The sequence below is a fragment of the Triturus cristatus genome, chromosome 3_2 (assembly GCF_964204655.1).
Source record: "Triturus cristatus chromosome 3_2, aTriCri1.1, whole genome shotgun sequence".
Classification (NCBI taxonomy): Eukaryota; Metazoa; Chordata; class Amphibia; order Caudata; family Salamandridae; genus Triturus; species Triturus cristatus.
Genome location: NC_140584.1, coordinates 1041372292 through 1041399148, shown reverse-complemented (window position 1 = coordinate 1041399148; position 26857 = coordinate 1041372292). Strand labels below are relative to the sequence as shown.

The 26857-nt window shown below is 48.3% G+C and overlaps 1 protein-coding gene across 7 annotated transcripts in view; it reads right to left on the bottom strand.

Moving 5' to 3' along the window:
* The window catches only part of LOC146859070 (caspase-1-like), a 264504-nt gene that overhangs the window by 73675 nt on the left and 163972 nt on the right, over positions 1-26857 (bottom strand). For 5 of the 7 annotated variants that reach the window (XM_085649725.1, XM_085649727.1, XM_085649726.1 and 2 more), the window contains exon 6: positions 22834-22980. In XM_085649725.1, coding sequence (XP_085505851.1) covers positions 22834-22980 — 147 coding nt within the window. Of the gene's footprint in view, positions 1-20253; positions 20743-22833; positions 22981-26857 lie in introns of those variants that run through there. The other 2 variants (XM_085649729.1, XM_085649728.1) reach the window with 2 other exon arrangements.

The window sequence follows — 26857 nt, the reverse complement described above, 5'->3', positions numbered from 1 at the left end:
TGGAGGCAACCTCACTGATCATCAGCAGACTGAAAGTAGACAAGTTCTACAATCATTTCAACACATGTTTTCCTTGATACCTAGCCAAACTGACTGGTGTACCCATGTGGTGGACACTGGTGACAGTCTGCCTGTAAAGAACAAGCTTTACAGACAACCTGACCACGTCAGGGACTGTATAAAGGCTGAGGTACACAAAATGCTGGAATTGGGTGTCATTGAACTCAGAGAGCCCCTGGGCTAGCCCAGTGGTTCTGGTCCCCAAACCTCACACCAAAGATGGCAAGAGAGAGATGAGGTTCTGTGTGGATTACAGAGGACTCAATGCTGTCACCAGGACAGATGCACATCCTATTCCAAGGGCAGATGTGCTCATAGACAAACTAGCTTCTGCTAAGTTTTTGAACACATTTGACTTGACAGCTGGCTATTGGCAAATCAGATTAGCTGAGGAGTCTAAGGCCAAAACAGCATTCTCAACTCCAGGTGGGCACTACCAATTTGTGGTGATGCCCTTTGGTCTGAAGAATGCACCTGCCACCTTCCAAAGGTTGGTGAATCAAGTCCTTACTGGGTTGGATGACTTTTGTGCAGCATATCTTGATGACATTGCTGTCTTTAGCTCCACCTGGGAGGATCACCTGATCCACCTGAAGAAGGCTCTTGAGGCTCTGCAAAGGGCAGGCCTCACTATCAAGGCTACTAAGTGCCAGATAGGGCAGAGTAAGGTTGTGTATTTGGGCCACCTTGTAGGTGGAGGCCAAGTTCAACCACTGGAGAGTAAGATACAATCCATCAAGGACTGGTCTCCTCCAACCACCCAGACTCAAGTTCGAGCTTTCTTGGGCTTGACTGGGTACTACAGGAAGTTTGTTAAGAACTATGGGTCCATTGCGACTCCTCTTAATGATCTGACATCCAAGAAGATGCCCAAAAAGGTTCAGTGGACAGTAAGCTGTCAAAAGGCATTTGATGACCTGAAGGAGGCCATGTGCTCTGCACCTATCCTGAAAAGTCCTGACTACTCCAAAGAGTTTATTGTCCAAACAGATGCTTCTGAGTTGGGTGTGGGAGCTGTGCTGTCACAACTTAATGTAGATGGTCAAGACCAACCCATTGCTTTTATTAGCAGAAGGTTGACCCCCAGAGAGAAGAATTGGTCAGCTATTGAGAGGGAGGCCTTTGCTGTGGTGTGGGCCCTGAAGAAGCTGAGGCCATACTTGTTTGGCACTCACTTCAAGATTCAGACCGACCATAAGCCCCTCTTGTGGCTAAATCAGATGAAGGGTGAAAACCCCAAACTGCTTAGGTGGTCCATTTCCCTACAGGGGATGGACTTTACAGTGGAGCACCGGCCAGGTACAGACCATGGGAATGCAGATGGTCTCTCCAGGTACTTCCACTTAGGACATGAAGACGAGACTGGTCAAGGCTAGTTTAATGTCCCTGCGTTTGGGGGGGGGGGTTGTGTAGGAGAGTAGGGTCTGCTATCCTATGGTCACCCCAAATTTTTGCTTTTTGCTTCACTGGTTTTTGACATATTGAGGCTGTGGGCCTGCCAATCAGACCCCCAGCCTGCTGTTCTCTCTACTAAATTTACACTATGCACCCTAGGTGCATAACCAATTGGAAGTGGATCACCCTGTGAGCCCCTGTACCAGTGTACACTAGGTACCCAGGGCATTGGTGTATCTAAGGCCTACCAGGGGCTGAAGCATGTATTGTGCCACCCCTGGCCTGGCCTAACAAATTTGACACAACTGGCTGATCACTCAGCTGGGGTAAGTTGGTGTAACCACCTCTTACTTAGGTGTAGTATACCTATACCTAACCTTAAATGGGACACATGGTAACCTATCAGCCACTCCTATGGCAGTCCTTGACAATCCTCAAGGCAGAGTGCTTGGTTCCATGTGAGATGGTGCTCTGGCATGAGCTGAGCCTGTCTGCAGTGGTCGGAACCACTTCCTTCTACTGTTTCCAGATATCGTCATACCATATACTCTTAAGTGCATTATGAACCTCGCGGTTAAATGCTATCTTTGGTTTGGCTTTATCAAAACATGTCGAGTAAGGTGTCATACGAATTGGAATACTAACCCCTCGCCAATTCTGGCGACGGGGTTAGCATTCCACCCTTCTAGAGGGACACGACATGTACATTACCTGAAACCCGGGTAAAATCAGACATAGCCTCAGCTCCACAAAATGGATGCTGCCACCACAGACACAAGTCTGCCCTCCTGCTGCTGGGAGTCCTTCCAGCTTGGGAGGTGTGGACAAAGGGTTTCCTGCCAGGGGAGGTGCGTGCACCACCCCAGACAGGATTTTGTGTATTGGTCAGGTAGGGCTTGAAAGGAACCAGACATGCCTGAGGCTCACAAGGAGCCTCGGTGCATATGCCAGTTCAAACCGGTCCTGGGGCACACCAGCCCTGGACCTGGGGCGAGCTGGACAAAGGATTGGGGGTGTAACCACCCCCCTTCCTGGTCCCACCCTTAGGGAGGGACCTAGCAGGTAGTCCGGCCCCTAGAATCCGAATAAAGGTAGGAGCTGTGTCCTAAGACTTTAGACATCCTGGAATCAACTTAACTACAAGAAGAAGACGGGAACTTCGACGCTCTGCCGCACAGAGGACTGAAGCCAATCTCCCCTGTGGTCAGGGAGTGACCACCTTGCTAACGCAAGCACCATCCAGCGAATCAACGTCTGCTTTGCCGCCGCCTCCCGCCGGAGCCCGAGCCCAGAGACTGACAAGACCTGGACCTCCAGACCTCTCACCGCCCGATCCACAGTCCCTGAAAAGAAGGAACCCGTGGAGGCACCGAGACACGTGGAGCCAGCCATCTTGAAAAGACCATGACAAGCTGTAAGCGCGACAACCGAGGCTCCCTCCAAGTTGTGCTTTGGGTCCTGAGAAGCCCAACCCCCGAGCAGCATCTGCACCAAAGGTGAGCCCTCCAGCATCTCCACGATCTGCGTGGGGCCCCTCTGCATTTTGCCACTCGACGCGCCTAACCGGGTGCTGGCCCGTTGGCTAGTGGCCATCTTGGCGACGAACTTCAAGAACTACAACGCTGGTCTGGTTGCTCCAGACTGGCCCTTGCTCCCCTCCAAAGGAGTAGTCCCTCTGACCTTGCTGGTCAGAACCATCAGCTTATTTCGTTTTCCACAACAATTGCTTTTGCCAAGGCTGGTTTGCTTTGATCAAGTCGCCGACACCGCCGACAGCGAGAGCCTGCGTGGGACAGCTCGTGAACCGACTCCTGGACGTCGTCGACCTTCAGGGACCACGTGGCTGCAGAGACAAGCTGCACCTTTCCTCCTGTTTGCACCCGACATCGCCTGGTACCCACCTGGTGCCACGCTGGTCACTGGCTAGGGACTGTGAACACTGTCCCCTCTGCTTACAGGTCTTCTACAACTCCGATCCACTCTTGGATCCACCGCATCTCTTCTGGACCGACCGCCTGCAGCATCTTTGTCTTCAGGCTCCATTGAACAGATAGAAGAAACCCGACGCACTTCGAGACCTATGCACCCGCTTCCTGTGGGTGAGGTAAAGCTGGCACTCCGGTGCCCAAGTGTAGAGTAACATCTCTAGTGTCTGTGTTTCCAATCTTGAGTTCATAGTCCATCCGGAAGATCCTTTTTGCAGTAACTTTGTAACTTTTACGCACCCATTGAAAACCTATGGGAACACGCGTGTGACTATTTGCTCTGCACACGCAACCCGTGGACCTCCTGGTCACTAACTAAAGTTAGCTCCTTGTAGGCCCAGCGATTCTAGAGGCCCTAGGCCTTTTCCCTTTTCTGTTCGTGGTACTTATACCACTATTTTAGTATATGGTTCGAGTGGCCACCAGGGCCTATCCATATAAAGTGCAACTTCTGTGTATTCTAACGTATTCTTGTTTAACGATTTGTGCTCCTGTGCTCATAAAGAGTCTAGGGGATACTTTGAGAAATAAATACATATATATTTTCAATATATATCTGTGTGGTGTCCTTTCATTGGTATAAAGGGGGGTTACATTTGGTAAAACAGCCTGCTTAACACGTTTCACGAGTTTAGCCTCAAAGACTGCTTAGCCTACGCTACCACTAGGGCAGCTGGTCCGAAAAGGTTGACTTACAACCACACCATAAGGGTTGCTTGGCATGGTACAAGGTGGTCACTTTAACTAGTGAACATCATATACCAGGCCAACTTCTCACACTTAGGATCTCGAGGAATCAATCCCAGAAGACAAGCGCGTGGGTCCAAGAATATTGTCCACCCCGTTATCCTGGTTAGATCCTCGAAGACCGCCACCCAGTACGTCTGGATCGTTGGGCACGTCCACACCATATGCAGAAAATCTGCCTGATCATAGCGACATCTAGGGCAGTGTGGATCCCTGGAACCATCAATGGCTTGTAGCCTGCTGGGTGAGAGGTAGGTCATATGTATTATATTGTACTGGGTTTGTTTAAAGCGGTTGCTCACCGACACCTTCCGAACACTCTCGTGTATTTTTTCCCAGTCTCGTGTTGTGACATCCTGCAGACACACCTGCTGCCATTTTTTTCTATTTTGAGGGGGAAAGCTCAAAATCACTTATGACTGGTCTGCTCATTTCTTCACTGATGCCAAATCCGCTCTCAAACGTGCAAAACATTTTAGTGGGAAGGCATCCAGACAACATCCCAAAGAGACAGCTACAGCTAAAAATAGTTTAAGCGACAATGACTGAAAAAGAACATGATCCCGATGTTCTTCTGGTTCGAGCTGTGACGACTCTTGTTGAAATTGTTTGGTATATTCTTGTTGGAGCTGGGAGGTGGGGTTTACTTCTATGTATGTTATAACCAGTATCTAATATGCAGCACGGACACATATGCTCACTAGTTCTGGGTCCAACATGTCTGCCTATACAGTATACTGAGTCTAGCTGAGACTAACAACTTTTATAGGCTTGTTATCCGCGAGGTGGCTGCACACCTACTCTACAAACTTTAGTGGGTTTGGGTGTTTAGTTTATTCTGCTAAGGGAAGATAGGTAAGGCTCGCTGAAATGTTCTAGGCCACCCTGAGTAATCGGGGGGAGTATGTCGGCGGTACTATGCCCCCATGGGAGAGCTCCCACTAGTTGTTGTAGTCTTTATGGTGTTTGGTATGGGTATTCTGCAAGCAGATTGGGGGGTTGGAGTGGGTGGCGGGATGGGGGTTGGGAATGTTTTGTTGTTTGCCAGATCTATGCTTTTCAATTTTCAGGTCGATTGCCATGTGAAACGGGATATGTCATTATGTTTCATTCCTTCTGATTCGCTGCACTGTGTTGGTATAGACACCCTATGACTTCTTGAAACTTTCTTACCTGGAACATCCGAGGGTTAAATGACACTGCAGGCCATACTTTCGGACGGGGATTTAGTGGACATTTGGAGACGCATTCACCCGACGGTTAAGGAAGGAACATGTATTTCAGAATATCATAAAGCGTGGTCACATTTAGACTATTGGTTAGTTTCCCGGGATGTGGTTACGTGGACGAAGGAGGCCTTGCATCTTCCCCGGTCTCCATCAGATCATGCACCCTGTCTCCTGCGCTTGGAACTACCGCATTCAATTCCGCAGGTGCACACCTGGAGGCTGCCGCAGGAAGCCCTCTTAGATGAAGCTTTTAAGGAGGAGATTAGGGGAGACATAATTGATTATTTTTCCCTTAACATGGGCTCTTTGGACACTGCGGCTTCATTGTGGGAAGCTTTTAAAACAGTAGTAAGAGAGAACTGTATAGCCCGACAGGCGGGGGTGTTGAGGGCCATCCGAGGGACACTTGATTCACTCAAAAAACAGATCAGGGAACTGGAATCACAATTCTACTCCTCCAGTGAGCCCACGACGCTGGCAACGCTGAAAGAAAAGTTGCTTGAATTTGAAGAAGAGGCACACAGAGAAGTTAAATTCCTACGAAAACATGCCCGGGCTAGGAGATATAGGAAGATCATTTGCGGTAATGCTCTGCACCCCGCGGTCTACAGCTTTTGTCACGAAGTTGAAAACTGCTAGCCGGTCGGAAATTAAGAGGTCAGAAAGATATACTTGACGAGTTCTCGAGCTTTTATTCTAAGCTCTACTCCACTACGCAGTGCTCCAGCCCCGAAGGGCTGTTGCCATGCCTCGATTCCCTAGAACTGATCTGGCTGAGTCAAAGACACAGGGACTATCTGGATTTCCCCTTTACAGTGGAAGATGTGGCTCAGGTCATAAAAAGCTTGCTGTTAAACAAGACCCCCGGCTCGGACGGTCTAACCACCGCCTTTTATAAATATATATGTTGAGGAACTAGCGCCCCGCTTATTCGAGCTATTTGAGGAAGCCTGTGAGTCTGGTGTCTTTCCACCATCAATGCGTGAGGCGATAATAATTAGCCTGTTAAAACCTGGGAAGCCAGAAGATGAACTAGATTCCTATAGGCCACTATCCTTAATAAATGTGGATGTGAAGATCTTGGTGAAACTGATTGCGAATAGGCTGTAGCCTCTGCTCCCACTGGTTGCTCGTCCAGATCAATCGGGGTTTATCCCTGGGAGATCAACATCCCAAAATCTCAGGACTTTATTCTCAGTATTATTACTTGCATTCCGAGGTACAAGCGGCCGCTGTATTTTTAGACGCTACAAAGGCGTTTGATACTTTAGAGTGGCAATACCTTTTTGCAATCCTGGGTCGTATGGGCTTTAGTCCTTTATTTATATATCTAATACTCAACTGCTGGCACGCGTAAGGGTGAATGTTCTCCTTTCGGCACCCTTTAATATCTCGCAAGGTACGAGGCAGAGATGCCCACTATCCCCTCTACTTTTCGCAATTGCGATGGAACCACTCGCAGCACGCATCCGGCAACATCATACCGCTATAGGGATTGGATTTAATGCTCGTAGTCTCTTAATCTCATTATATGCCGACGACGTCACCTTATATGTGTCTGATCCGGCGTCAAATCTGGATCCGTTATTGAGGGAATTTATTATTATTAAATTCGGTGGCCTTTCAGGTATCACGATCAACAGGCCCTATGGAACATGAATTATGGACGCGCCATAACCTGGCTAAAAAAAAAAGCCACCGCGTGGGCTGCGCTCCCGCTCTCTTTAGCCGGGAGGATAGCATTGGTTAAGATGGTGGTATTGCCAAGATTCCTTTATTTATTTGTTAATATTCCTCTTCCCCTTACACAAGCATACGGTCCCTGTTGATCTCCCTGGTATGGGAGGGTGGACAGGCAAGAATTTTGTGGGATCTATTAACACTTCCTTTCCATCAGGGTGGACTGGGGGCTCCGGACATGCAATTGTATGCATGGAGCGCACAAGCTCAGTTTTTACACTACTGGGTACACCCCACTACTTTTTCAGCCTCATGTGGTTGTGGAGACGGACGTTGCAGCACCCCTTCCCATACAGGTTGCCCTGTTTAAGGCTTACAGACGCCCTAGGGAAGATATAGACACATTGGAGACCCTACGTTGGGCCTGGAACGAGTTGCAGAAGAGAGCCAGCGCTCCCATCCTATATGCCCCGTCCATGCCCCTAGCACATAACCCAATGCTGTTCCCCACAGGAGACGACATTGTTAAGGAACTGGCACACAAAATGAATCTACACACTTTCGCAGACCTCTAGCCAGAGGGGTCGTTTCGACCACCCCGGACGGCTATGGAGGATCGGCAGGTGTCTTTCTCTGCCCTAATTTTATGATATGCGAATGATTCAGTTTGTCGATCTTTACATGACACTTTCCCGGACACCACGCCCACCCTAAGCGCCTTAGAGAACGTACTTAAATCAGCTTCCCCTCACCGACTCATCCCAGGATATATAACCACAGGCAGATATCGGCTTCTTTGACGAAGCCCTGTCACTAATGGCGTGGAATGAAAACCTTCAGCCCCCGCTCACTGAAGACCAGTGGCTTTATTGCTGCAGCCAACTCACAGCACTCTCCCCTAATTACAAACTTCGTTTTTAAGTTCCTGCACAGATTTTATAGGACACCTGCCAGTTTGCATCATATAGGTCTAAAAGAAGACGACAGTTGTTGGAGATGCGGTATTGCTCCTGCTGGTTTCTTACATATTTCATGGGACTGCCCGAGGTTGGAAATGTATTGGTAAAAACAACAGTTGATGGACAGAATGCAGAACAAGGTCATACATTCACCCTAGTACAGAGATCTGGGCCTAAATCCATTGCTTTTTTGCTCACCATGTCATTCCAGTTTGAACCCAGCCATATGCAAATGAGTCTGGACCCTGTGCCTCATGGGAACACTCCAGCCCGAACTGCCAGGCCAGGTCCTCCCTGGACTGGAAACAAGCATCCTAGGACCGGTTTCGGGGTTTCACCCCTCATCAGCCAGGATAGCTTGATTCCAGTGGCATGGAGAGCACGGGACCCACGTCTAGGCATACCCGTCCCACTCGGGGTGACAAATGCAAAAACAACAGTTGATGGACAGAATGCAGATGGTCCAATGTGTTTAATATAATACACCAAATAACTGGGCTGGTTGGAGATCCTAATCCTATACAGGGGCTGTTGGGGTATGTTAAGGACACACCTGTTAAGGTTAGAAAGCTACACGCCTTACTACTCCTATTCGCAAACAGACGGCTTGCCATTTACTGGGGGAAGTAGGAGGGTTCCATCTGAAAATGATTGGATAAAAGATGTAACCTTTGGTCACTCACAATTGACCACTTTTTGGGAGCTGATGCCTTCCACATCTCGGCCCAAGGACATTTGGGAACCCGTTGTTGTGTGGGCCCGCGAACATCAAGAGACAACCGTAGACACAGCGACACAGGAGTAGCCTGGAGGGGGATCGAGTTGGGATGTGGTGCACCATTTGGGGGAAAAGTAAACATGCGGATGTACATTGTTATACTGCATTCCCTAGGACTCCTACAGCTATGGATGAGACGTGTCCTGTAGCTGACTATTACGTGGAAAATTAGTGTTCCGCCCTTTATTTTTTTTTAAAAAATCGGTTTATTATTTTGCAAGTTTTACAGCTTACAGACAGGCACCAGGACTCAATTAACATTGACCATATCATAAAGCAGTAGGCTAGACCAGAGGAGCCGTACAGTAAAACATGGGGACCTCTCACCCGACAGTCAATGGTTTCAATGACTAAGTGGTAATAATACAAAATCCAGTACGATACACAATATCATGCTTTGGTATGACAGGTCCAGTGGCATAGTGCACAGAGTCTACACAAATCCTTCAGGATACTTGCGGGTACAGATAATAAAATGGAACATAAACAGGAGGCAGAACGTCCAGAACCCCCAGCAACCAAGAACAGCAGCAGAGTCCGACCTGCAAACATATATTTCACATTATTTCCCCAGCCCCTCCGCCCCCCCCACCTCCCCCAAGCACCCCCTAAACGAGCAGTCCCACATAGGAAACCTGATATTGTCCACCCTGGGCATCAGTCATTACGCAGCTGACTACTTGGCAGGCTAACTGACCGCATGTACACGCTCAACCATCTCCGGGAACACCCCTCCCTCCTGGGCAGTGTGTCTCTCCGCCGTGTCCCCTTCAATCCGCGTCAAGGCCTGCAAAAGACCTTCCCACTGTGTTGTGATAGGTGTCCTCCGAAGTCCCAGTGTTTCCTCCCTCAGGAGAGCTATGCCTTCCGCTTTGGCCCATGCCTGGAGTGAAAACCACCATGCCTGTGTGTGTGGTGGGTCCGGTGCCTTCCAGTGTTTGGTGAGTAGTCGTTTAGCCACCACCAACCCCAAGTCAAGGAAACAGGAGGTGACTTTCATGGCTGGTGTTCTGCGGAATAGGTGTATTAGGTAGACGGGCCACTCAAATGGTATGGTGCGGCCTGTGCATATATGCAGCGCCTCATGGACTGACTCCCAATATGAGTGCAGCATGCGGCAACTCCACAGCATGTGCACCAGCCCAATTCCCAACTCCGCACAGCGGGGGCAAGCCGCATCTATGCGGTGGAAGCATCTATTAATCATTTCGGGTGTGAGGTACGCCCTCTGGAGTATAAACAGCTGTATCTGGCGGAACCGCATGTTGCGGGGTACGCGTATTGGGCTCTGTAGTATCTTGCCCCATTCCCTGTCGTCCAGTGGCCTCCCCAGGTCTATTTCCCATTTGCGGCGAAGCGGTTCTAGGCTGATCGCCGCGTGCGTAGGGAGGCCGCAAACCACCGTATCAAGTGCCTACCCCGCCCCATCACATGTAGATACTGTATGGTGAGGTGCTGGCTCGGTTCCACCGCCATGTCCCCCCATCTAGCAGTCAATGTCGCGACCAGGGAACGGTGTCTGAGGAATTGACCAGGTGGCAGGCCTGCCTCATCGACCAGAGATTCGTAGTCCATGAGAGTGCCGTCCCGATAGAGGTCACCCAAGGTCTGTATGTCCGCTGCATGCCACTCCACTAGCTCAGGGGCGGTGAGCACCCCCAGCCCGCCAGGGGAGACCTCCAGTGGAATGGCCGGAGCATAAGGAACCAGGGTTCTAGTGAGGTAGAGGCTGCGGCGGTAGCATTTGTAGGCTACTACCATGAGGAGTGGTGTCGGCGTTGAGGCTTTTGCGGCAGGATGAAAGAGCTTGGTAATGTCTGCTAGAGACAGGGGAGGTGTTGTTGTTGCAGTGTCATCTAGGCCCCTACCTGCTAACCAGCGGGCTATCCATTGAAGCTGCGCTGCCAAGTAATAATGTTCAAAGCACGGCGCAGCCAGGCCTCCCTGGTCGGTAGGTAAGTAGAGCTTGGGCAAAGCCATCCTATGCCGCGAGTTACCCCAAATAAAATCCCGGAGCGACTATTTGGCAGATTGGCAAAATAATACAGAAGACGGGGGAGTATCACCATCTTGGACAGGGCTACCCTGCCGGTGACCGTGAGTGGGAGCGTGCTCCCAAAACGCATCTGGGACCTAATCACCGTCACAGCCCTGCCCAAATTGCCCTCAATGAGGTCCGCCGGCTGGCGGTATATCTGGACTCCTAGATATCGTAATAGTGTTCCGCCCTTTATAATGGAAAATACCTACCTTTTTATTGGGACTATGTGAAGGAGCGAATATATATACACAAGTATAATTGTAATTCACATGATGGTGTTCTGTAACGATAACCCTGTATTGAATAGCAACTGACTGGCTGTTTATACAATTTGCTGTATTGTTTTAAATACCAATAAAAAAAAAATAAAGAACCTTTGATATTTCTTTCCAGACATATTGTTTCCCCATTTTCAGATACTCCTTCACAAGGAAACCCTTTCCTCGTCAATACTTTATCACAGTGTTAGTGCTTGGGCCTCTTACCTCAAATTGCATTTCGTATGACTGCTATAAAAATCCACCTGTACCGAAGCTTAATTATGCCTGACATCTAAGAAAGAAAGAAAAGTAAAAGAACTCACACTCTCACACACTCACTCTCACTCACTCACTCTCACTCACTCTCACTCACTCACTCTCACTCACTCACTCTCACTCTCACTCACTCTCACTCACTCTCACTCACTCTCACTCACTCTCTCGCTCTGCAGGGGTGACCTTATCGGCCTAAAATGTTTTATCACTGGATGAACACAATACATTTTTTTTACCTTTGTATTAATTTGGATGTCTCTACCAGGCCACCAAAAATATGAATGTGTTCTACATTTGGTTTCTATCTGTCTCAGATGTTATTCATGTCCTTAAGCTATAATACTGTATCTCAATTTAACAGGAAGAAAAACCTTATCACCATGCATCAACATCCTCCCTTCCGCCGAAAGATTATCAGATATTTTAGAGCATGACTGCAAATCCACAGGCTGTATTATATGATGTGCCCGGCCTTCTGTTGTATACTTCTTTTCTTTATATAAAACTTCATCACTTTCCACTGTACTTAATCATTCCTTTTCTGACTAACCACAAGAATCTATGATAACCACAAGAGCAATCAAACATTTTTAATCTACTTGTACTCTTAGATTATATACCATTGACATTGGTGACCTTGACATATAATTCACTCTAATGTTTTTTCCTCCTTGAATGTGAATGACCTCCCAATTAATTATACTGCAAATGTTTTGTAGGTAACCTTGTATTTCTCTGTGTAGAATAATTTCAGGCACAGATGCCCTTCTTCAGGGGATATACATTAATGCGCTTCTTCTTCAGGGGCTATACACTAATGTACACCCCCTGAAGAAGGGCATCTGTGCCCGAAATGCATTGGGCATAAAAAAATTGTTTGGTTTACCATCACAGTTATTATGATGTAATAATAACGGAATCGATGACTATCCAAAGAATAACTTGAAAACAAAGGATAAAATAAAGCTATTGATTACACCTAAAGTTTCAAAAGAAAAGTGTTTTTTACCAATGGAATAAAGAACCAAACATTGTATTGAGTGCATAAGGCAGACGCTCTTCTTGTTTCAAGGAGTGCTTTTCCGATTGCTTACACATTCCTCATACTCAGGAGGACCAACCCAATTGCACCACCTACCTTCTTAGCCTTAATTACCCAGATTATCCCACAGGATTGCATCCTTCTGTTTCTAGTTCTAAAGTAAAGATGACTGTTGACATTCAACACATTTGTCGGTCATAGGGCCCCAAAATTGCTAGAGAATTGGCTCTGTGCACCGTGATGGCTGACATGAGGGAGAACCTTTTTCCTATATTGTCTAGGCGCCTACACCCTCCTTTCTAAAGGCACTGCGATGGGGGTAGAGGGATTCTTGGAATGTCTTTGTGCAGCCTGTGAAATGACCAAATCTGGTTGGGCATGGCTAGTTAGGCAGGCTGAAGAATCATTTGTGGCCTTGTACTTCTTGTCGAGACGTGGTGGAACTGGAGTAAGCGTTGCCAAATTCTCCATAATCTTTATTCCTTCCTCCAATATATAATCGATGACCAGATTGCCCTTACAGACTTTCTGGCTTGCTTCTTGAAGTCAAGTAGGAAACAATCAGATTGCTTGACTGAAATTGGGAGGTGGAACCTTTCAGCTGCTCTGTCCATTAAATCATGAAAACTCTCAATGTACTCGGGGGAGAATCACCAGGATTAGGTGGGGGAGGAGATGGAGTAGGGACCAGCTAATCATCCCATTTATGCCGTGGTTGTTTTGGGACCGTAACTCTCACCCTCCTCACGCTCATTGTTTGAGGATGAATGGTCTTCCCTTGGGGGTGGTATATTGGCCACAGGTGATATCCTCGGTATTGTTGGTGATGGCACATTCACTGGCATAGCAGGCAGAACCGGTTGAGTAGGAGCCAGTGGTTGTTCTTGTGGGCTCTCTGGGAATCGCCTCTTGTAGACTTGTAGCATAGCTTGCAAGTCCTGTAGTAAAGAAGTGAGCATGAGCAATTCATCACATCTAGGTTGTTGTTGGCAGTCATAATAACCGCTTGGCGGAGAATATGATGCTCTTGATCATTGTCCTCATCCTGGTATTTTACCCAGAGCTCTGAAGTACACATCTCCATAAGAACCATCTTCATCAAAATCCTCTATATCAAGCAAACGGCTAGGCAGCAGAGGTGATATCTTACTTGGTGAGTTAAGCTGTGGTGTTAAGACTGTCTTTGTAATTTTTATCCTCGTCAACAGTCTTGTTGACAATGTAAAATGGAGCTGTGGCGTAGACTGTGGAAATTCCTTTGACAACAGTGTCGTCAATGACGGCGCCGACAGTATGTTTGCCTACGCTGCCGACAGAGACACACGGTAAAGGTGCCGATGTAGTTTCCGCCGATTTCTTCGCCAACGGTACGGGCTCCAACGGCGTATCTGTTATTGATGCCTTTGCTGATGGTTTAGGTTCCAACGGCATCTCTGCTGATGATGCCTTCATCAATGGCTTGGGGGCTGACGGCGCATCTGCGATGCAGCTTTCTTCGACGGCGACTTGGAGGCCCGACATTCTGTCGACGGTGCCGTCACAATGGAAAGGTGAGGGCTGTTGTCGTCACCGCTTTTGACGACGATGCGGAGGTACCTGTCGTCGATGATGCTGGCGTCGACAGAGCTGTTGACGATCTTGGTCACTTTGAAATTGTCGCTCCCTTTTCCTGTCAGAAGTAGTAGATGGAGGGCAGGGTAGCTCCAATCAATGCCTGGTACCTGCGCGACCCCACTATTCGTGCTGACTTGATTAAATCCTTGCAACGGTATTTTGAGGAGAATGTGGGGTCTGTCTCGTCTGCCATTTCCCTGTGGGAGGCTTTCAAGACTGTGCTTAGAGGGGAGGCCCTCTCCTTTATTTCCCATGCCCGGAGGCGCGCACAGGAGGAGGTGACCCGGGTGGAGGCCGAAATCACTGAACTGGAGGGTGATCTGGGGAGTGGGGTGACTGACGCTGCGCTGCACGTTCTACACCTTAAACAGGCGGCCTATAGGTCCCTCGTCACGGAGGCGGCCAGGGGCCTCAGCAGAGAGCAACAGGGGCGATTGTATGATGTGGGTGATAAGGCTGGTAAGTTGATTGCGTGGTTGGATAAGAAGGAGAGAGCTAGTCGTGTGGTCCCGCTGATTGAAAGAATGGATGGTGTACGTGTCACTGAGCCGGAAGGCATTGTCTCTTGCTTCGCGGATTATTTCCGCGAGGTATATTCCCCGATTTCTCCCTGCCCGGAGGAGGATTCCCATGCCCTGCTGCGTGACATCGCGCTGCCCTCCCTCTCAATGGAGGACAGGGAGTTGATGGATGCCGCCCCCACCTCGGACGAAATTGCCCTCGCCATCCGCTCGGTCGCTTCTGGCAAGGCCATGGGCCCGAACGGCATTCCTATCGAGTTGTATAAATTGCGACCGGACGTACTGGCACCCCACCTCCGCGCTATGTTCCTTGCGGCTCACTCGCGGGGCTCCCTCCCGCCGGACCAGCGTCTGGCTACCATCGTGGTTATCCACAAGGAGGGCAGACCGCGGGACCGGGTTACATCCTACCGGCCTATCTCGCTCTTGAACGCGGAGCCTAAAATCCTCGCCAAGGTGCTCGCTAACCGGCTGGTCGGCGTGGTGGGCGATTTGGTCCACCAAGACCAGTCCGGCTTCATTCCCCATCGCAATACGGCCCTTAATCTGCGGCGCTTGCACGGGGTGCTCGCGCGTGTTCCGTTCGTGCGGGAGCCGGCCATCTTGGCGTCCCTGGACGCCACCATGGCGTTCGACACGCTCGAATGGCCCTACATCTGGGCGATGTTGGCGAAATTTGGATTTGGCCCGGGATTCATCAGTTGGGTCAAATTGTTGTACTCGGACCCATTGGCACAGGTGGTGGTGAATGGTCGAGTCTCGGCCCCATTCGTGCTGGGACGGGGCACGCGACAGGGTTGTCCCCTGTCGCCGCTCCTTTTTGCATTGGCCCTGGAACCCCTGGCGGAGTGGCTGCGGTGGCACCCTTCTATCCGAGGTCTCCGTTGGACCCCCGAGTATGAGGACCGCGTGTCCCTCTACGCTGACGATATCCTTTTGTACTTAGCCTCCCCGCGCAAATCACTGATTGTCCTGGTCGATGTTCTGCGCTCCTTTGGCCGCAATTCAGGCCTTGTCATCAACTGGGCTAAATCCTGTGTCTATGTGCTTTCCGGGGAGGCTCCTGTCCTCCCCCGGGGCTGTCCGATCCAGATTGCCTCGCAGGGATTTCGATACCTGGGGGTCTATATTACGCTGGACCCGGTGGCCCGCTACGAGCGAAACTTGCTTCCCCCCCTCCAGCGCTTGAAGGAGGACGTCGCGCGCTGGCGGCGCTTGCCGCTTTCGCCGCTCGGCCGGGCGGCATTGTTCAAGATGATGTCATTGCCGCGCTTTTTGTACGCTCTCCAGAACACTATGGACTTGGTCCCGGCGCGCTACTTCCGTGAGGTGGAAAGCTTACAGCGCCGTCTGTTTTGGGACGGGAGGCCGCGTATAGCCCTGGCAAAATTGACGCTCCCGTGGTACGACGGAGGGATTGCCCTCCCGGATATTAAGCGTTATTACTGGGCCTCCCGGTTAGCTGCAATTAATCACGGCCTCTATGGGCCCGCCCTAAACCCGGCATTTGAAATGGACAAAATGCTCCTGCCTGGTGGCGACTACAATCGAGCGCTCTACACTAGCGTGCCCGATTCCCGCTTGACGGGACCCACGCGTGTCATGGTGCGAGTATGGCACGCGGCTAATGCAGCTATGGGATGGAAGGACCGTTTGACCCGGGCGTCACCGTTGTATGCGTCGGAGAGGCTTGGCTCTTTGTGGACCTCGAAGGGCTTCGAGAGGTGGGACATGATAGGCATCAGTACAGTGGGAGATCTCTGGACGAGGGGAGGATTCAAGACATTCGAGACGCTGCAGGCGGAGTTTCAGCTGCAGGGCAGTGAATACTTTCGCTACCTGCAGGTCCGTCACGCACTGGGTTCCGTCTTCCCAGACGTGGCCTCCATCCCGGAGTCCTCCCCCCTGGAGGATAGAGTGCTAGATGGCCACGTTCCGGACAGCACGATCTCCCTCATTTATAAGAAATTGATAAATGACCGCTCGGGCTTACTGACTGGCCTCCGCGAGGCTTGGGTTGCCGATGGGCTGGAGTTGGACGACGAGGACTGGATTTCGGCGGTGGCCTCTCCGAAGGAGGTGGCCATCCCGGCTCGCCTTCGCTTCGTCCAGCTTAAGATACTCCACCGGGTGTATATGACGGGGCCAAGGCTTCAGCGTATGGGCTATGCCGAGGATGGATTGTGTAAGCGTGGGTGTGGTGCTTTGGCGACTTTTTTACACATTCTGTGGGAATGTCCGAGGGTGGAGCGATTCTGGCGTGGTGTGCATGAGGTCCTGCGAGCGGTTACACATGTCGCGCTGTTGCCTGAAGCGAGGAGATGCCTGCTGAATGTGTGGGAACCGACTGATTACTCGGTTCCGCAGACGCGATGGGTGACTCTGGGATGTATGATAGCTAAACGTGACATTGCTCAGCTGTGGGGATCTCAGAGACCCCCGGCGGTGTCGGCTTGGAAAGAACATATGGATTGGTGCATGTTCCGAGAAAAGGTGGTATATGTGGCGCGGGGTAAGCCTGGGGCATGGGTGAAGATATGGGGCCCCTGGAACGCTTACCGCGGGGGTATTTGCGAGCCGCCGTTGTTGCCTCCCGCTTCACCAGCTCCATCCCCATAGTTGACCCCCTCCCTCAGCCCTGGGCACATTGTTCTCCCAGTCCCGGATCAGTTTCCCTCCCCCTCTCTGGATTTCTTTGGATGGTTGGGGTTCCCCACTTGAGGAGCACGTGTCGTCATTTTCGATCGTGGGTTGCCTTGCGGGTGTGGTTTTATGTTGTTGTGTTGTATAAAACGAAACCGTATTGTGGGTTCAGAGTTATGTGGCCCACGTTGTTGATACCTCCTGCTTTATCGTCTATGCAAAGCCAAGTGCCTTATTGTATGTATGTCATTTGCTTTTGTCACTTTAGCGGCCGGCCGGAAGGTTGTAGGCCCATACTTGTATATATTTGAGATTGCAATAAACGGTTTCAAAAAAAAAAAAAAAAAAAGAAGTAGTAGATGGTTGGGAGAAGGCCACCCCTGTGGAGATCAGTTTTAGTTTCTCCGGGAAAACAGGGTTAATTGGGAAAGGTAGCTTGTATGTGGCCTTTATAGACCTCAAGACGGCATTTGACCTAGTACCCAGGCAGAATCTGTGGCAAACTCTTATGGATTTAGGTCTGCCGGAGGAAATTATAGTTTTTTTTTTTTTTAAACAAATTTTATTGGACAAGCAGCACATGTACAGCAGAGCCCTGTAACCCAGCAACATCTGCACAATTATGACATATAAAATTGACTGACATTTTTCACTACTATGCCCAATAAGACTTTAAAGGTAATGCAACATAAATCTAACGCCCCCCCCCGCCCCACCCCAAAGTGCACTACCCATCCACACCAACTGGATCCGCATAGATATTGAAAGTCAATTTGCCCACCTGGGTCCCACCACCCACCCCCAGAGGTCCGACCAAGTAGCCCCAATTTTATAATCACTAATCGCATTCTACAGAAACCGGGTCTAGGAGCAATCCCCGGTAGCCTGCCCACCCTTTCCATATTTTGAAATGTTTTAGGGGGCATCCTCTAGCTAGGAAGATCGGTTTCTCAAGACCCATACAAAAGTCCAGACCGTTCTTCCATGCGGTCACTGCAGGGGGCCTCGGAGCCTTCCATGCCCTCGCTATATCCCTCTTTGCCAACGTGAGACCTAATAATAACAAGTGACGTTTATAGATGTTGCCTCCTATCCCCTCCAGGACATGTAATAGTGCCTGTTTCGGCGAGCGGGGAAGATCCCAGCCCAAAACCTCCAACAGCCAAGTGAAAACTCCCCACCAAAACCGATCCAGAGACAGACACTGCCAAACCGTATGCATCAGTGTACCCTCCTCCCTGTGGCATCTGAGATACTGCGAGGATGCAACCAGCCCCGCCCTCCACAACCGCGTTCAGGAAATTGTAGTTTTACTTATTCGTCTGCATGACAGAAATACTGCCAGGGTTTGTTGGGGCTTGCAAGACCAGCTTCTCAATCCAATCTCTAAAGAAGGGTGTCCACCAACGCTGTGTATTGGCCCGAACACTTTTTTCATTATTTATTAATAAGGTAGTACAATTTCTCAGCACAAAACCATCTGATGCTCCTATACTAGGCGGGGAAAAAGTAGTTACTCTGCTTTTTGCTGGCGATATTCTGTTGGTATCTAAAACACCTGGAGGGCTACAACAACTACTAAACCAGTTCCAATAATTCTGTGACACTAATGGTTTAATAATTAATAAAACTAAAACCAAATGTATGGCCCCTAACCAGCACAAATCCTATCAGGATGCCCCAGGCTTGGAGGCACACAGCTCGAGAGGGTAAGTGCCTTTGACTGCCTAGGCTTAAAGCTAGATGATAACCTGTCATGGAAACCACATATTAATAAGATGGTCCTGAAGCACAAACAGTTGGCTGGGGTTTTAGGGAGAGAACACAGATTATCATACACCAAACCGATCGGGCCAGTTTTGCAGGCTTATAATGCCAAAGTGACGAGCTCTACAATGTATGGTGCAGAATTATGGAGCTTGGAACATGTAGAGGAGCTCAGTAGCCTAGACGCTACATTTCTAAGCCTAGGGATGCTACCTCAGAGTACTCCCCTTGTTCCGCTCATGCTAGACATGGGCAGACATTCATTTACCTCCAAAGCTAGATTGCGCGCTTTGCTGTTTTGGCTGAGGGTTAAGACGACTCCTGAACTTTTGCCGTGTGCACGTGCTTTGGACGATGTAAAACGTCGGGACACAGCCAATAAAATAAGCTGGCTGAGAGGTGTCAAGAACCTACTTAAAGCTCTTGGGATGGGTGATATATGGGAGGCTAATGATCCCACTTTGCCCCCCCCCCCCCCCGGAAATGCGATTTGAAGACTGCCTACTGGGGGTGGGTAACTCAGGTCGAAATGAGCAGTGGGGCTCAGGGGAAGCTCACTCTAGACTTCATGGCACACAAATTAGATCGTTCCCTGGAAGGATATCTTGATTTCATAGAACACCCGGGGGATAGAAAATTGTATATCCAGTTCATCTTTGGCACACTGCCCTTGAATGATTTTACACGTAAATGGACCTGCAGGAATGAGGTTGCTCTCAGCTGTCCTAGCTGTGGATATCATCAAAGACCCTAGCCCACGTAATGTTTGCCTTCCCATTGCTGAGGAAAAACTGAGGGTGCGGAGGAAAAACTGGTTAACTCCAATCTGCAAGTTACTGGGAACAGATTATTACAGAGTCCACTGAAGATCTCGAAGTCTGACGTCAGGCCACTGTTTGCTTGTGTGGTGGCAACATTTTGGGCCTAAAAGTTGGGAATTAGAGGCAGTTTTCTGAGGCCGTACATTAAGTGAAGCCTCAATCATATTTCCTAGGCTTCAGTTTTTCAAACTTCTTAAGAGGGCGATATTTGTGGCTTCATAAGACGTATTCCTTACCCTCTGCACTCTGATGCTTTAATTATGGTTTTATGATTGTTTTATTGCACCCGATGAATTTTATACATTGATGCACTTTAATACGGTCTTATTATCTTTATACTGTATATTTTATTCTTGTTTTTACAATGCGAACTACCGGATGGTACTGGAGAAAAAAGGCAAATGCTAACAACTACTGACTGTATTCAAGGGTAAATAATTTTATTGCACGATTGCGCAATTTATTCGAGGCTATCAATTGAATATCGTCATTTATATTACTGGATCTTATTAGCTTGTTGCATAAATTGTACAGATTATTTGATTGCCACGAGAGAATGTAGAAACTGCAGAATCTGAAACATTAATGCTGCACATTTTTCGATTCTACCAGGCTTCTGACTAAGACTCGTATTTTACTGTATCAATTCAATATCATTGGCATTTTGTAAGCAGACATTTATGACTTAATGTCGAAATAAAGTAATTAAAAGGTTCTTTATGCATTTGTAAGGCCTTTCTTCTTCCTTCGGAAGCCCCATGGTCAGAAGATCTTGACATTTTCTGGGTTATGTGGAACGAATCGCTGTCTTTATTAGAAGCGCTGGATGTCTGGGCCTTGGATTTCTTCAGTCATAAAAGTAGTCCTCCCTCTCTGTTTCGCAGGGTCTGATGAAAAAGTACAACAGATCCTGCACTTCTTTACCTGATGTGGAGAGTACAGACAATACAGAAAGTCCTTAAATGGGTCGTCCACATGCAGTCTCTTTTTGCTGCAGGATTTGCAGGATCTGAAGAGATTGGTTCTTGAAGATTTAGACATTGTAAAGATACAACAAGTAAAGCAGTAATCTAAAGAAAAAACTGAGCAGAGCTCAGGGAGACTCCCTTCAAATGACGTCTAATAGAAAATCTGAGGGATTCAGCCTCTGTTTGGATTATTCTAGAGGGTGCCGTTGCCTGATTGGTTAGGTTTCAAAGTACATAGACAGGCTATAAATGTGACTTTGCATTGCCTTTACGGGCTATGGTACAATACATACTGCTTACTATGGTACCGTGGGACTCCCACTTCGACGACAGGGAATGATTCAAGCATGTGAATTTATGAAAGATCCAATGCTGTATAAGGAAAGCATTGTGGTGCTCGCTCGTCACAAGCTTGTGGTGGTTGAACTGAAGACAAGCCACCGCTAATGAAGAAGGTTCGCTAGAAAGATGGAAGCAGCATGGATGAAGCCCGCCAAACTTTCTGTTGAACAAATTAACTTTTATGGGGCTGTTCGCCATCTCCTGCATTGAACATTTCTGATGGACTTCTGCGATTACTCCACAGCTAGTACTTTATCAGCAAACTGGGCCAGACTGGAAACCAAAATAGGATCTGGAAAAACTGGCAAAACCCACACTTCAGGAACCAGTGACTAGTAGGCAAGCATTGGGGCACTGTTGATCTTGGCAGTCCACCCTGCTCTAGCACGTGGTGGGTGTCCGAACCACCTGCTCCTACTGCAATTCCCCAGAGGGAAGCTCATACTGTGAGCTCTCACTCTGGAAAAGGCATCAGTCCAACAGCCGCATGCTCCTACTGTTCTTAGCTGCCAACTGGCCTGGGCCCCCCACTGCAGCTGGGCTATAGAAGTATCCTCTTTCCAGGTCTCCTACTGGATTTTTCCTCAGTGTCCCATGCTCTGGCACCCCCGCTTTTTCTGCGCCACCAAACAAAAAATAAAAAGACTTGTTTATGCTGCTTATCTTTTTATAGTGCTGCCATTTTTCTCTTAGTGGATGGTGGGTGTATGTACATTCCCAGACAAAACCTCTGGAATTTAGGTCAAAGGTAGGAACAGCAGGTGTACAAGGCAAGGAAATGAAAGAGGATAGAGTCGAAGGTAGGAATTCCAAGTGCACAACACAAAGAAATGAAGGCCAGCGTTGCAGGTGGGAACCACAGGTGTGCAATGCGATGGAGTTAAAGAGGTCAGTTACAGGAAGGAGCAACAACCGAGTTCAAAACGCCAGATGTAAAGTGCACAATAAAAGTAAATCCACTGAAGCGGAATGCAAGGGAGTGCATCCTTTACCAACGAAGATCAGAGTGCATCTGGCTGCAGATGCATTCAGAACTCGTTGAGAAGGAACTATCCCACGAGTCACACGTTTGATTATAAACATGTTATAGTCGGCACCCGCCACCCATGAGAACATGGTTACAGAACGATCATTGTTTTGTATAGAGAGTGAACATAAAAGAAACACTACAAGTTGTGTGAATGCAAGCAACACAACAGTGAGGAAGTAAAATAGGACACAGCCATAGGCAGGACTGGCTGATTTATGACGCAAGGACATGAAAAGGGATAGTCCTGGGTAGGAACGATAAGTTTACAACAGTGACAGGATAAAATGAATGAGGCCAGTCACAGATAGGAATGACCTGTGTATATTGTAAGGAAGCGAAAGAAAACAAAGCTAAGGTGACAGGTAAATGATGCAAAGAAGTAGGAGGACAGTCACAGGTGCGATTGGTAAGAGTACAATAAAAATGAAAGAAATGGAACAGGCTAGAGCCACGGGTAGGCATGAGATGTGTACAGTGCAAGGAAGTAGAAAATGTGTCACATGTAAGAATAACAGCTGTACGACAAGTTAAAAAGGAAAGAGCACAGTCACACACAGAAATGACCATGTACATAAAGCAAGTGAGTCAACGAGGAGAGTTACAGGTTGGAGGGGCTTCCATGACAAAAATCAGGGAGTGTGAGTGGTGCAGTGAAAGTAATACTGATGGACTCACCTGGGGTTGAGGAACACAAACAGTAGAAGTCACTTTCAATCAGGACTTTTTTCAAGGCGTCATCCTCCAAATCCATATCAGAGTGCACTGGGCATGCGTCATCTTCTTCATGAATGGAGTCACTCACTAACACAGATGCTTTTTTTTCTGGAAAATACACAGAAATAAAAGATGGCTTATCAGAACAGGTATGGCACCAATATATAAACCGCCCCTACTCTTCACCTGTGCTGACACACTGAGGAAAAGTGGAGGCTTACTGGATGCACGCAGCAGATAAAACTGAGCAATGATCTACAGCTGGTAGTCTACTGTTCTCCTGCAAGAGCCAACATGTACCAAGGTGTATGAGCTCGGACTGGAGACACATGGGCAAGTAGAGCTATTTGTCTCTTCTGAGGCCCTATGACTCCCAGCTGGCTCAACTCTTCTTTACTATATACATGTTCCCTTTAAAAAATGACAACTAAGATATCCTTGTTTTAAACACCTAGATCATTAGGTGCTTTTACACTAGGATCACATTATGTGTAACAAGAGGGGTAACACATTTACACCTCAACAGCAGCAACAAGGACCTGCTTTTGCCCTACACCATCACGCTTCCCAAAGCCCAACATTTCAAGAAGCCAGACAGCAAACGTATGGAACTCCCTCCTGGCAAAGTCAACAAACATACAGGACCACTTGACGTTTTGAAGGCCCGAAAGCCCTAGCTCTTCCCCTACAGATGATCTGCACTGTAGCGACCAAGAGCCATAACGATCTCCCACTTAAGGTGATTTGCTCCACTTCTTAATTTGTAAACAAAATAAGTGCTGGAGTCCAATATTATTTCATTCAAAATAAATTCTGGTGTTGTGTGTGCAGCGCTGGTCAGATCGGTGCAGTTAAAACATGGCTAGAAAATGATACCATTTTGTAAGACACATTTTAGGCATGTGGCAGGAAGCGGGCATGTATACTGAAGGAGCACAACAGGGGCGGTATTCATCTCATGCATATGGTTTCAAAAGAAAACACAATTTCTAAAGTATGCACACAAAAACATCACCAATTCAAAAGGAATTTCTCTTTCATTTGTTTTTCACAGATCAATTTCTTTAGAACACTGATCTCTTTGCAGCACTGGATGTGCTGTCTTCAAGCACTGCGTTACAACAAACAAATGATGGACGGAATGCTGACAATGCAGACATTCTCCCCCAGTCAAGAGATCTGGGTTAAATCCATCGTTCTTTTGCCCACTACGCCACCCCAGTTTAGACATGGCCATATGCAAATCAGTCTTGACCCTGTGCCTCATGGGAACAGTCCAGCCCGAACTGCAAAGCCATGTCTTCCCTGGACCGGAATCAAGCATCCTAGGACCGGTTTCTGGCTATCAGCCGTCATCAGCCAGGATAGCTTGACTCCAGTGGCGTAGTGAGCACGGGTCCCACGTCTTGGAATACCCATCCCACTTAGGGCGAAAAGCGTTACAACAAACAAATGATGGACGGAACGCTGACAATGCAGACATTCTCCCCCAGTCAAGAGATCTGGGTTAAATCCATCGTTCTTTTGCCCACTACGCCACACCAGTTTAGACATGGCCATATGCAAATCAGTCTTGACCCTGTGCCTCATGGGAACAGTCCAGCCCGAACTGCCAAGCCATGTCTTCCCTGGACCGGAATCAAGCATCCTAGGACCGGTTTCTGGCTATCAGCCGTCATCAGCCAGGATAGCTTGACTCCAGTGGCGTAGTGAGCACGGGTCCCACGTCTGGGAATACCCATCCCACTTAGGGCGAAAAGCGTTACAACAAACAAATGATAGACGGAATGCTGACAATGCAGACATTCTCCCCCAGTCAAGAGATCTGGGTTAAATCCATCGTTCTTTTGCCCACTACGCCACACCAGTTTAGACATGGCCATATGCAAATCAGTCTTGACACTGTGCCTCATGGGAACAGTCCAGCCCGAACTGCCAAGCCATGTCTTCCCTGGACCGGAATCAAGCATCCTAGGACCGGTTTCTGGCTATCAGCCGTCATCAGCCAGGATAGCTTGACTCCAGTGGCGTAGTGACCACCCCCTTTTGTACGTCTTCAAGCACTGCAGCACAAAATGTTATTTTCTTGGAAAGGGTGTGCACAACATGTGCAATATGGATCAGTGCAGCCCTGTTTTGGATAATTTTTTTACATGCATTTTTTAAACCTACCTAGTTATATGTTGTCAGAACCCCTTTCAGAGGGCCATGGGGCACGCAGGGGTTACTGGGCCCAACCACGGTGGTTGAGGCCTTTTACTATTGATGTTTCAGGACCCGATCTACGATAGATCCTGCTCAACTGAGCCAAGTACCCCTTCTGCATTTGACTCTCAGTGGTAGCTGTTGTTGAGCAGTCAAGACTCCCTTGGAGGGGAATGTAGATACAGGTCAGTGAACACGACTCATAACTCAAAGTGCAAACAGTAAGAACAATCAATGTCCAGCCAAATATTTGCTTTTATAAGAAAAGTCAGATTTGATTTCCAACTTTACACATACAATGAAGTACGACATTCAGATGCAACAACACAATCCTCCTTCAGGTTGGGGCTCTAGTAGTCGTGAGGCGAATCCCTGTCCCACCCTCCTTCGTGCATCATATTGAGGGTTATTTCCCCATTCACTGGTGGCCACATCATTGAATGCAAACTAGTAGGCCATAATCAAGAGGTCGCCTTTATACTCTTTAGGAATTTAGTCAAAAATGTGTGTGGTGCCGCAGCACTGTTAGCAGCGACTACTCCGGACCTAACTGGCCCAGTTTACAGCTTACCCGTTCTCTTAGCATGGAAGAGTTTAGTGATGCAGAAGGCGCCTGCAACATGAACTTGCGGGTACTGCTCACTTCAAAGAACTTAGGCTGCTGGCAGCCCATGTGACAGCACCCAGCGTCGGAGGCTCTCTCTTTCTTGAACGGCGCAGGAGGAGGTGTCTCAGATGTCAGAGCACCTCCTTGCTCACAAAAATTTGGTAAGTTGACTGTGCTCAACAGGGGGTGAGAGAATCTCAGAATCCCTTCCCATCAGAAAGCATGCCCCTAAAGAAAGGGGTTCCACAGGGCTTTATCATGAGCTCTAACTTGCTCAATCTATATATTGTTCCCCTGGCGTACATTGTAGAAAGACACAATGTGACAATTGTGTCTTATGCAGACGACACGCAGCTAATTATTACCCTCTCTCAGGACACTGAGGCGACGGCCCACCGCTTTTCCAGATGTCTTGAAGAGCTAGCATCTTGGTAATGGCAATAAAACTGAGGTACTGATAGTTGGGAAAACGCCCTCTATCTGGTCCTCAGCGTGGTGGCCTAAGTCCTTGGGGCAAACCCCTACCCCCAAAAGAAGAAGCCAAAAATCTGGGGGTATGGTTTGATTCGAAACTATCTTTCGATAACCAAATTAGGAAAGTCGCTAGCAAGTGCGTTGGAACTCAAAGTTCTAAGGAAACTCATCAACATCTTACCGATAGCAGCCAGGAAGACTATCGTCCATGCCAAGGTCACATCACAATTGGACTACGGCAATATTCTATACTTAGAAACATCCAAAGGCAGTCTTACGAAACTTCAACGTATTCAGAATGCAGCAGCGCGTTTAATGCTCAGTTTTCTCAGAAGATCCTCTGCCTCTAAGGCTTTGACCTCCTTTCACTGGCTGCCCGTAGAGAAGAGGATCATCTTCAAGGCTTTGTGCTTCTGCCACAGAATTTGGTGGAATAAGAGCCCTAGCTATCTTCAACCCTTGTTAACTGCCTTCACTCCCATTCAGAATCTAAGTTCAAGAGGAACCCTTCTGGCCAAGATTCCTAAAGTTCAAAAGGCCAGAATGGGAGCATGGTCGTTTAGCTATCTTGCAGCTAAAATATCGAACAACATGCCTATAAAACGGAGATCGGATTTCGTGGAACACACCTTACGCGAACAGCTGAAAACCTGGCTATTTACATCTTAAATCCAGGTTATTTCTCCCTTTCAGTGTCCG